Source organism: Rhagoletis zephyria, unplaced genomic scaffold (genome assembly GCF_001687245.7).
Source record: "Rhagoletis zephyria isolate East Lansing unplaced genomic scaffold, Rhagoletis_zephyria_1.1 Rzeph_scaffold_00072, whole genome shotgun sequence".
NCBI lineage: Eukaryota > Metazoa > Arthropoda > Insecta > Diptera > Tephritidae > Rhagoletis > Rhagoletis zephyria.
In genome coordinates, this window is record NW_016157156.1 from 109,798 (window position 1) to 122,390 (window position 12,593).

The 12,593-nt window shown below is 38.2% G+C and overlaps 1 protein-coding gene across 4 annotated transcripts in view; it reads right to left on the reverse strand.

Moving 5' to 3' along the window:
• Positions 1-12,593, reverse strand: part of Hasp (Hig-anchoring scaffold protein) — a 44,271-nt gene that overhangs the window by 5,405 nt on the left and 26,273 nt on the right. The window contains exons 9-14 of one of the 4 annotated variants that reach the window (XM_017627460.1): positions 10,891-11,703; positions 10,658-10,821; positions 10,480-10,587; positions 10,082-10,407; positions 7,229-7,374; positions 4,316-4,430 (exon numbers count right to left, since the gene is read on the reverse strand). In XM_017627460.1, coding sequence (XP_017482949.1) covers positions 4,316-4,430; positions 7,229-7,374; positions 10,082-10,407; positions 10,480-10,587; positions 10,658-10,821; positions 10,891-11,703 — 1,672 coding nt within the window. Of the gene's footprint in view, positions 1-4,315; positions 4,431-7,228; positions 7,375-10,081; positions 10,408-10,479; positions 10,588-10,648; positions 10,822-10,875; positions 11,704-12,593 lie in introns of all 4 variants that reach the window. The other 3 variants (XM_017627452.1, XM_017627447.1, XM_017627440.1) reach the window with 3 other exon arrangements.

A 12,593-nucleotide genomic window follows, 5' to 3' on the forward strand; every position in this document is an offset into this window, starting at 1 on the left:
AAAAAAAAAAAAAAAAAAGTTTCCGTACGTCATGCGGACTGCGCCCCTCGTGTCGGTCGGGCGGGAATGGAGGGTAAAAAGCCGTTGGGATTAATTAATTAATTAATCTTAAGCAATGTAAAAATATTTTAACTTAATATTTTATTAAAAATACCTTTACAAATCTTGCCAGCGTCCGTTTCTGTTTACTTTTACATTTGACGTTTCTCCTCTTCTTCGCAAAAATATTCGATTAAACTAGGTTTGACACCGAAAAGTTAGAGGTTTAATCTGAGATTATTTTGCAAAAACCGATTAACGAGGGGCGTTTGTATTTTGTATGGCTTATCCCTTTTTCTAATTACAGATTAGTGTATTATAGCACAACCTACACTGATGTTAGAAAACCACTCACAGGTTTGACCTGGGCTTCATTATGTTACCTTTCGTATTAGCCCAGTAATTCCATAATATTTTATATATATATAAAAATGTGGTGTTCGTATGTCACGGTCGTCAAAACTCGAGAACGGCTGAACCGATTTGAATATTTTTTTTTGTGTTGTTCGGTATAATACCAGAACCAATGACATCACAAAAAATTGGAGGGTTACCACCTATTTGAAAATGTTTAAACCCGAATATATTGATAAATTAAATTATTACAATATCGGTATCAAATTAAAGAGGTTTAAGAAAGATAACTGCTGTAAATATTTTTGACGAGGGTTGCCACCTATTTGAAAATTTTAAGTTAGTCAAATTGATAAAATAAATGAAATATTGTCATGTGGGTGTCAAACTAAAGAGTTTTAAGAAGGCTCACAGTCGAAAATATGTTTGAAGAGAAACGAAATTTTACAATATGGGCACCAAACTAACGGCATTTGAGAAATCTTGATTTAGGAATACTTTCGTTAGGATTATTCCCTATTTAAAAGTAAAGACTGCAAATATTGAAACTAAATGAAATATATTAAAATTCCAAACGAAACGTGTTAGGGAAAGCTTTACTAGAGAATTTCTTTTTAATGTTTCCACTTATCCAAAAGCCTAACAGTTTAAATTAAGAAAGAATTTACAAAATCTTATCAAAGGAAGTGATCATATTATCAACGATGAGTTGGTATACAAATTTCTCAATTAAAAAATAATAATAAAAAACTACTGATACAAATGAAAAAATAATAAAAACCATAATGAAAACATAAAAAATATCCATGAAAAATGTTTTAAAAGTCCCTAACGAAAACTTAAAATTGTTGTCACCATTTCCTAACATTATAAAACAGTTAGCTTTTAATCATAAACAATTTCATTTGTGGTCGCCATAGCTTAGTATGTATATTGCGAGTAAAGAGAATGTGCCTGGTTTAGCGTTGAGTTTTTCCGACTTTAAAATACATATCTAAGAATCGACATTAGTGAAATAAACATCTACCTAACAACACCCACATTTTCCAGAAGTTTTTTTGCTAAATTAAATGAGCTGCTTCGTGTTTCTAACAAAATTTTTCCAAAAATCAGCGGGGACAATTTGGATAAGGTTACATAATGTTATGAAGATTATTGTGTTCTCCTATTACATGTCCAATGAAATATTCACAAATTAAAGCGTGAGCAGAAGGGCATTTATGATCGCATGATGCAAATGTTAAGATAATAAGATCTGCAGAACTGTACCACTCACGATTAATTATTTACGAGGGCGTGTAATTTCTAGCGTATGCCAATAACATCGAGATCATCGGTAACAAAAACCTCGAAGTCGCTCCTGCCTTTTCCAAGTTGGATAACGAAGCAAGGCGATCGCGTTTGGTGATCAACGAGGAAAAAACGAAGTATCTCCTGCCATCAAATGAAGAGTCAGAGCATTCGCGCCTTGGCCCCCACGTCACTGTTGCCAGTTGTAATTTCGAGAAATTAGACAATTTCCTTTAGTTAGGAACCAGCATAACACCGATAATAATGTCGGCATCGAAATCCAATGCCGAATTTGTACAAGTACTACTTTGGACTGAGTAGGCAATTCGGGAGTAAGGTTCTCTCTCGACGTACAAAAACCACACTCTATAAGTCACTCATCATGCCCATGCTGGTATATTGCGCAAAAGAATGGACAATGACAACATCCGATGGGGCGGCTCTTGGAGTATTCGAAAGAACGATCTTACGGAAAATTTACAGGCCCCTACGCGTTGGCGACGGTGAGCACCGCAGACGATGGAACGAAGAGCTGTATGAGATTTAAAGCGGCTCCGCTGGCTTGACCATGTCGTTCAAATGGGAACTGGCATTACAGGTCTGAAAGTATTCAACTCGCGATCCGCTAGTGGTAGCAGAGGAAGAGGGAGACCGCACTGCAATGGAGAGACCAAGTGGAGAAGGACTTGGCTAAATAGGCACGGAGAGAAAGGGCTGGCGTGCTTTGTTGAACTCGACTAAAATCGCTTATGTGGTCACAGTGCCAAATAAGAAGATGCAAACGATAAATGACGCAGTTGGGGTACCTTCTTCTTGGATTCCTTATAAAATTGTGGCATCGGTTCGACGAAAAAATTACATAGCCGTAGCTCCCGCTTCATCTGGAAATATCTGCGACATTGTTACCAGGTGGAGGCACTTCTCATTTAGCTCTTACGATGCCATTTAACATACAAATCATTCCCACGTACAATATTTCCAGAACATCCGGTATGTGAGAAGTACTTATTACAAAAATGTAAACTCATTATTTGGGATGAGTGCACGATAGCACATAAAAAATTGCTTGAGATTTTTGATCGATCGGTACGAAATTTGCGTAGAAACCATTAGAGAATGCATTGATATTGCTCGTAGAAGATTTTACGCAAACATTGCCTGTAATTTCTCGATTGACACCAGCGGGCGAGATAAATGCTTGCCTGAAATATTCGACATTGTGGCAAGACGAACACACATACATTGCAGTTGACTACGAATATATGTCCAACTACAGAGAGATTAATCAGCCTAGGTATTCTCGCGACAATTACTGAACATAACGGAACGGAGAGCTGCCAGTCAATGAGAGATTAGGACGAATTTGATTGCCTGATAATTTTTGTAACTAAGAAACATCGAAAGGAGAACTGATCGAAGGAATGTTTCCGGATATTCAAATCTATAATTAATTATAGGAATCACGATTGGCTCAGTGAACGAGCTATTCTTGCCGCGAAGAATAAGGATGTCTATCAACTCAATAATGTTTTTCAATCCAGCATTCGAAGTGATGAAATAACATATGTATGTATATGTACGTCGATAAACACCGTTGAGGAAGCAAATGAAGCAGTTAATTATTCAACGGAATTTTCGAACTCGATTGATCTTCCAGGGGTAACCCAATATACTGAAATTGAAATGTGGCAATTATCATGTTGTGGAATATTAATCGGCCAAAACTCTGCAACGGCAGGCGACTTGCAGTTAAGAAATTGATGAACAACGTAGTGTAAGAAAGGATTTTAACGTGGTCTTTCAAAGGCGAAGAATTCCCATGATTCCGACCGATATACCATTTCAATTTAAAAGGTGGCAAATCCCAATTTGGTTGGCATTCGGAATCACAATCAGTAATGCTCAAGGTAAACCTTTGGAAAAGTATGGTTTAGATTAAGATGCCGATTACTTCTCACATGGACAAACCAGATAGCCTTGATATCTAGGTAGAGAATGCAAAAACGAAAAATATTGTGTAACTACATACAAGTATTGCAATATCAAACTTATCTAAAAGGCATGCTTTGTTTCGTTAATCATTTATCATTCATGTAACAGGAATATGCCACAGCAAAGCGTGACAGGGTACAGCTAGTATAATATAATTTCGCTTAACAGAGCTGCGTGGATTTGAGTGTTTTGTATGCCATTTCTCTATGAGTTTTTAAAAAATACCATTTGCCACTTTTTTAATTAAATATTAAGAATTTCTCAGGAGCGTAAAAATTTCAGCGTACAGATCTCAGCCTGTGAATCTTGGTATTCCACTTATATAGGTGAACACAGAGCTCCTATTTCAAAATGGATACACGCCTGGTATGATAATGATTTATATCAACTTTGACACTTTCCATGATCTAACGGAATTTCTAATAAAAGAGGTGTAAAGAGCGAGATCTAAGACTTCTTTCCATATTTTTTTGTTTAATGTTCACTTGCTGATATTAAAAAAAATTCGATTCCTACGAAGAATATGAGCTGTAAACTCCTGTTATTCGTGATCACAGAGTTACTTGAAGCTCATCCTGAAGTGGAATAATCGATAGTCTAGATTTCTTAACATAGTTATAATTTTTAATTACTAAATTACCTTGATATTATAGTAGCACCAGGAGGGAATTCAACAACATCCTCGCGGATTTCAAGATCATTGTAAAAGCTCACAACATTCGGTTCATTATTCTTAAACAAACATGTGCCATTCGCTGAAAAAGAAGACAACAATGAAAAAGTGCTTATACTACATGTTAAATAATTAAAATTGGCAGGATCTTTTTATTGTCGTACTTCAAAATTTATTTTGGTAATAATAAAAAGAAAGAGTAGTGTGTGGATTCCACACGCGACTGATGTGAATGTTATTGTCAATGTAATTTTAATTTTAAGTCAATGTTAACGTCAATGTTATTGTTGTGCGGGCAATAATAACCCCGAGTTAATGTTAATGTTTATGTTAGTGTTAACGTTAATGTTATTATTAATGTTGATGTTAATGTTAATCTTAATGTTAATGTTAAAGTTAAAGTTAATGTTAATGTTAATATTAATGATAATGTTAATGTTAATGTTAATGTTAATGTTAATGTTAATCTTAATGTTAATGTTAATGGTAACGTTAATGTTAATTTTAATGTTAAGTTTATGTTAATGATAAGTTAATGTTAATTTTAATGTTAAGTTTATGTTAATGATATGTTAATGTTAATGTTGATCAATGCCGAGTTCAAGTGAAGTTGGTATTACAATGGCTGCGTTTCTTTATACATTCCGGATAATCCCATTTCACAGCCGGAATAAACAGAATGCGTTTGAACTATACGTCAACATATCATCAGGAACGTTCTAAAGAATAAATAAACAAAAAAGTTTATTCGAAACGTTCAGAATGAATAAAGAAATGCCGCCAATATATTTCTTTCTCTTAAATAATGTCTGATTTCATTCTTCGTAGGATGATTCGGTAACATTTAATAATCACAAAAGTATGGCATAACGTAGATGCAAATGCGCTTTTTGGGTCCAGAGATATTGACTTCAGCTGAAGTGGTGGCTACTATATGTTTTTGGCAAAATTTACAGAGCACCAACTTTTTATTTAGCGACATAAATTGGCACTAAATAAGCACGAAATTATGGCATATGTGGCAAAGCAATCGGTGAAAGAAGTAGTGATTACTTAATGGACCTCACAATATCGTCGCTACCATGTCAAACTATGGAATGTGAAAATGTGTACTTTTCAGGAGAGCAAAAAACTGTGGTAAAAATTGTAGTTGTTATAAGGAAAAAGTTTGGGATTCGACGCTTTGTTAAAGCCAGTAAATATCCTCTGCTTCTAAGGGTGCGTTAACACAAAAGGCCGAGCGAAGCAAGGCGGAACAAAGCGAAGCCGCTGGCGTTCACACTGAACGAAGCGAAGCTGAGCTTTTAACATGGACTCGGCTGCAAAGATACCACGAAATTTCCCGTCTATGAAAAACGGGAAAAATATTTGAAATAAATGAAAAGCAGTAGGGCCTAAAAGTATACAACATGGAAGAGTAACATATGCGATGCGTAATCTGCCAAATCTGACAGTGTGGCGGGAAGGCAACTAGAAGTTGCGTGCTGTTAGGGGCGTCTGCTGTTATTTTTTGAGAAAATTAGCGATAGCAAATGTTGGAATCTGGCTGGAGGTTTCTTTAAGAATTTAAATTTAAAGCAATTCCCACTCGTGTTGTCTTCAGGTATATAAGTTGAGAATGGAACTCGCTGCATCTTTTAAGTGCATCAATATTACATAGTTACATCCTGTTTAGCAAAGGGAGAGCGGGAGACCAGGTTTAGAGTTGTGGTCGAGTTAGAGGAATAGAGGAGGTAGGGATTACCTTTGTTGCGAGTGTTTATGTATCGAGCTCAATGAGCCCATATGGTTTATAAGTGCACATCAAGGCAACCACGCACTCCATATGTCTGATATGCGAGCGTAAGAGAGAGAGAGAGAGAGAGAGAGAGAGAGACAGGGAGAGGGAAATGCGGGCAGGCTGATGAGACGGTAGCGCATGATGTGACCCTTTTACCATTTATCAATTAGGGGACTCCATCGGAGGAGTCCTGCTCTAGCTGCCGTTGGCTGCTGTGCAATGAGCTGGAATTTATTCAGGGGTGCATTAATGCAGAGCCCCAGTGTGGTTTGTTAGCCGTAGATTGCTACCATGCCAAAAATTACTCCAGGAGTGGAGAGGGAGCTGGATTAGCATTGACCATGGTTGGAAATGCCAGCGACTTATCACTTCGCTAAGTTCAGCGAGGAGATATTTGAGAATTGCACAATAAACGCATACCCAATTAAGAACGAGTAAATTACTTTTAAACACAAGTACGTGTGCGCATCCCAAGCTAATAAAAGCGAGGTAAAAAATATACATAAATTAAGCACAATAATATGAAATCAGAACCAAAGTTTTTAATTCATAAAAAAGTACAGCTTTCTATTCCATTCAAATAGGCAAAGAACTCTCTCTGAGTGGATCGAGAAATCTGATGTTGGAAGATGTAATACGGGCTGCCAACCTGAATCGCAACGCTGAGTTATAAAGTATGAGTACAAACAAGATGCTTCTGGCATATGGAGATGATATTGGCATCGTCAGCCTTAACAACAGTGCTATCAGTGGGCCTTTCTCCAATTTAAATGGGGACGAAACATAGTTAAAAATGCTGGTGAACGGTTACTCGTACAAGACAAAGTGTCTCAACAGACAAATAGTATCAGCTTATCGGAGCTGGAAATAATAACCATGAGGTTATAAAGAACTTTGTGAACTTATAATTCCAAAGTAACAAAAAGATGAGATGGGGTGAGGCATTTACTTTGTTAATGTAAAGAAATCTTTGAAAAAAATCTGAACTATGGAAAGGTATTGCCGATTAACGCTTTAGCGGCACTATAATCTCTATCAGTCAGGCATCCAAATGTTTGTTTTTGGTATGAATTGCTGACGACGAAGAAGAAAATACATACCGCAATTGTAGGAACGCCCAATCCATTGCCCATTTTCGCATATAATTTTCCATGTATTCCTTTCACCCGCAGCACTTGGTATGCAGTTGAAGAATATTTCCGTGCCACTTTCGTATACACCCTCAACGTCGGAAAGATCAGTATTTCTGAAATGATATGTATGTATGTAAAATCAACTCTAAAGTTAATTGCAGATTTATGAATCAATTTGCAATGGGATATCTATCAAGAAGCTCCAAATAACTTTAAGGCGGTCATGGGCACTGCCTTGCCCGCGGGCAAAGCTTTTTTAAGCTTTCTACACATTTTGTAAAGCCGCGCGTAGAGTAAAAGCCCTCTCTGCCCATCGCTGCTTTAAAGTCGACTTTATTTTGACTACAACTAGCGACCATTGTTTTTATGGAGAAATTGCAACAATATTTACTCTGTTAAATTAGAACTTCACACTAAGGGCCGGTTTCTCTATCTCCGGTTAACACTAATCCCCCGGTAAACATCGTTACCGACCTTATCGACTCCCTGTTATATGCATGGAGTTAGAACGTCGATAACAATGTTTAACCGGGGAGTTAGTGTTAACCAGAGATGGAGAAACCGGCCCTAAGGGCCGGTTGTTCAATGTCTGGTTATCACTACCACTACACTATCGATGATTTCGACATCATGCATGTAACATGTGATCGATAAAGCAGTAGTTGTGCTTAACCGGAGCTTCTACCTCCGATTTGTGCTAATCAGACATTGAACAACCGGCCCTAAGCATTTCAGGCTTTCAGTACCGGGAGCGTAGTGGCGAGTCTGGTCAAATGGACTCCCTCGCCGTGCTCACAGATACGTACAATGGCATTTCGAGGGGTTAGGGATGGAAGCCAAAAAAGTGCGGGTATTTATAGACTTGGCTCTCAACTTTATCAATATGATTGTAATAGACTTAGAGATCACAGTTTTTCAGGCCGAGGTGACAGCAGTATGTGCCCGAAAGAAGCCCCGAAACACATTTGATAGATATTTTTTGTATTTATTCTTCAAGACATCCAAGCGAAAGTCAGGTCTCATCTCCCGTCGCGGCAAGGTCAGTGTTGATTCATTTCAACTCTTGGAAGCGAAGAACAAGACAGATCAGGCTACTGCAGTATCGAAGCGAATCAGGTCGTCAACGAATCCGGGAGAGAAAGGTCATCATCTGTTCTCATGAGGTTGAATACATCTTGTGGGCTCAGTCGGTTGTCTGCGGGTCTTATGATTTATTTCCCTCTACGCTAGAAAAGACATTAATCCAGTTAATAGAGTTGAAATCAGGCTGTTCTCTGAGCTATTTATATAACCAACTATATCCGGCTATGTTTTGAGGACGACGAGACGTCGTAATACATCTTATGTAATTTTCCGATGTTGGCTAGACAAAAGGCTAATATACTTAAATTCGTCTACAGTTGATCCCCTAAGAAGACCTTCGCTTGTATGGCAATTAGCATCCATCTGAACAGCTGACTGTACATATATTGGGCTTTCAGGGTTAGGGACGTCGTCATAGGGATACAAAAGATCTGTTAGGTCGCAGTGTACCTTGCGCTGACACAACAAAGTTTTACCTAAATAAATAAGTAATACAGTGATTTATGATGAACCCGCATAGTTAATTTACTGATTGAATGTCTGGTGGTTCAGCGGGCTTGCATGTAGTGTTACAAAATTGCTCTGGCGTTGATGGGTTGCGTAAATGTCTAACTAGTTTTTATTCGAATCATATTGGTATCGATGAATACCACAGATGATGGAACGATGAGCTGTATAAGCTTAAAACGATGAAGACAGTATGGCCGATTAAAATGTAGCGGCTTCGTTGGCTCGGACATGTCGTACAAACGGATAGAATCGCCCCAGTTCTGAATGTATATAATACGGATCGCGATGCTGGTATCAAAGGAAGAGGTAGGCCCCCACTGCGATGGTAAGACCAAGTGGAGAAAGACTTAGCTTCACTTGGCATTTCCAATTGGCACAGAAGAGAAACGACTGCTGGGTCTTGTTGGACTCGGCCAGAATCCCTTAGACGGTTGCCAATGAAGAAGAAGAAGAACAAAAACTCTTTCATATACATACATAATATACATATCATTTTCGGTTAATTAAAGTTCACATTAGAGAAGGGCGTGAGATATCGGGACCGCATGATCCAAGGTAATAATTTGGGGAGGTCGTTAGGGAAAACGCGCAACGTCCGAAAATTCAGAACAAATATTCCTTAAAAACGTTACATGGAATGAAACAGAAACGAACAGCAAAGCAAAATACAATAACCAGAAAACCATATCTTTGAGTATAGGTAACAAAAGTAGAATATCCGAGAAAAAGATAATTAAGTATAATTAAGTATATTTAAGTATTATTTAAAATTTTTTTAAAGCCGAAATGATTCCGAACTAGTCCCAAAATGGTTCTAAACAGCCCTCGAAATAGTCGAAAAAAACTAGAAATTGTTCCTGATCCTGTTGATCTTGAATCAGTCTTGAAACTATCCTGAAATAGTCTCTTATTAGTCCCAAAATAATCTCGAACTAGTCCCAAAATATGCCGGAGCTAGTCCCGAAATGACCCCGAACTAACCTGGAAATGTTCCTGAAATAGTCATAAACTAGTCCCAAAATGGCCCTAAAATAGTCTTAAACTTTTCCCGAAACAGTCTCGAACTAGTTCCGAAATAGCCCTAAATGGTCCATAAATAGCCCTGAACTGGTCCAGAAATGTTTCAAGAAGCAGTTACAAATTGTCTGCTGCGTTACTTAAGGCAAATTTTACCAATACCGGGGGCGAAGATGTTTATACATCAAAAATTTAAGAAATAATAATTACTTGTAAACTAATGCGCCATCAGAAATGCTCGGCGGACCACACATTTTCGACTCTTCAGTAACGTTTTCCTCTGTTGCGTTGGCTACGTCCTCAGATTCCGAATTGTCTATTTTCGGTACAATTACATTATTTGATTTTCCATTTGACTGTGGCTCGGACGGCCCTTCTTCACGTGATTTGCGCTGACCTGTTTCACAATGTATATTTTGTGGACTAAGTATACCCTTATTGCAACTCATTTCAATTGGCAAGGCATTTGTTGAATAATCACAATGAGCTGTCACCGTGCTCCCATGTCCGATTGTCAGGCCAGTACGATAGCCACCCTGCAAAAACAAAGTTATATTCCGATATTCCACAGGGAAAACCAAAAATTGATCCAAAAGATTATTAGTTACCTCGTATATTACTCCTGGTAGAGCCGGTAGTGTACAAGGTATGGATACACATTCCGAAAAAGCATTCACCGACCAACTGCCATGCGCGCAACGCAGCTGGGCCGAACCCTGTGCGAGAGGTATAAATCTAAAGTATACGAAATTTTGTTGAAAAATTTGACATAGAGACCTTTCTTACCTGGATATTAAAGCCATCATCGCACTCGAGTGTTATATACTCATTTGAATCTATTTCTTCATATGTGGTTAGTGGTGTTAATGTGTTTTTATCGCTCAAAACTTTAGTTCGCCCCTCCACTCTATAATACCGGCCATTCTCCACTGCCGGCACCAAGCAAGGCGCTGCAAAGCATTTAGTTAATTTAAATCAATTTTCATGACATTAGTGTAAAGAACTTTCCTGGACATTACCTGAAAGGCACTTGGGCGTATCAGGCTTCCAAATGCCGCGTATGCAACGCGCAGTCGCATTTTCGCCTTTTATATTCAGCTTAAAACCAGCGGGGCATTCTAAGTGGAGCATTATACCAACGCTATTGCGACCATCTGCTTTACCGGGTCTCACAACGGTCACATTGACGAATTGTTCCCAATTTAGATCTTCGCAGGGACCGCGTAAACGTTTTCTGCCTTCTTTAGATTCCACGGGTTCGTGTATATCCTCATCAGGTGCGAGTGATGGTGGTGTAGACGGATTGTTGCTGCTACGTTTGCGGCGTCTACGCACAATTTGTGATTTGAGTTTTTCTATCAAATCACTTTCGTTTTGAGTCTTTGGCGAATTTTGCAAGACGTTGAAGAAATAGTTTGCCGAATTGCTATCGTAAAGGATATTGTCATTGTGATTTAGTTTATGTGCATTATAACGGGAATTTTGGTTAATATCAGGTAGTGGAATTTTTCCGGATATACGATGGACCCGCGAATCGTGATCGTCATTTTCCAAGCCATAAAAATCGTTATTCGATGTTCGCGACTTGTGCGTAGCCTTGTAACGTGTTAGCAGGTCGGGACTGCTATAGGTGTTATACCAGCGGCCATCTTGCACTTGTATCTTTTTGGTGGGATTTCGGAAGTCCACCGGATTGTGTAATCTACTATAGCCTAATAAATTCTTTACATAATTTTGATATTTTTGTTTGATCTTTTGATAATACTTGGAGTATGCCTGATCAATTTCGGAAGGATTTCGTTTAACTCTAGTTTTTGGGACGACGTTAATGGCTGAAAAGTAAAAGAAATCAGGTTAGAGGTTTAATTTAAAGTTTTTGTTCGATTATGCGGGCATTAAATAATTTAAGCGATTCTCCAAATTTTGTTTGGAGTTCAAATAAAAGTAGGCCTTTAAATGATTCACAGGATTTCATGGGCACTTCTTAGCCAATATCCGGCCTTAGCTTAAAAAGTTTTAGGCCAAAAGGCATACATTTCATTCGATACCCGCTAAAGTGGGTAACGTTATTCACTTATCGTACTCCATTTAACTAATAAGTATTTCAAATATTTCTTGAAATTAGCGTAAAATTCCTGAGAGACTGTTGGTCTTGTCCTCAATATCGGTAGAAACTGCCTTGTACATACATTAGTCGGCAACGAGAGGCCTTTTAACAAAGACTTGGTCAAATAGCTGCCGCGATCGAGAACGACCTTTATAATAAACCACTTGTTCTTTAATGCACACATTGATAAGAAATATCGCAAGGTCTCTTGTCTGAATGCAATTTGGTCATGCGCTTCTAGGTACGGTGATCCTATGAAGTGCAGTCTGGTCCTAGTGAGGGCTTCACAGTGACACAAAATCTTCACTGATCAGAATTAACAACTGCTACGTTTGAACAGTGATTTATTACCCTGCAGTACCCAGTAAGAAACCCTACTAATGAGCTTAGGTTCTCCTTTTGTTGATATTTCTGGGATGTAGGACTTAGCCAGTCTGTTACCTTGCGTACTTGTTCAGTATTGTTGCGCTTCTTTTTCATGCAGATAAAATAGTTCCTGGGATTCTAAATCCCTTTACATCCCCTTTTTTAGCGAGAATATCAGCTATTTTATTGCACATAACTCCACTGGGTTCCGGTACACAAATGTGGTTAGCTCAATTTAAACTAACGAAA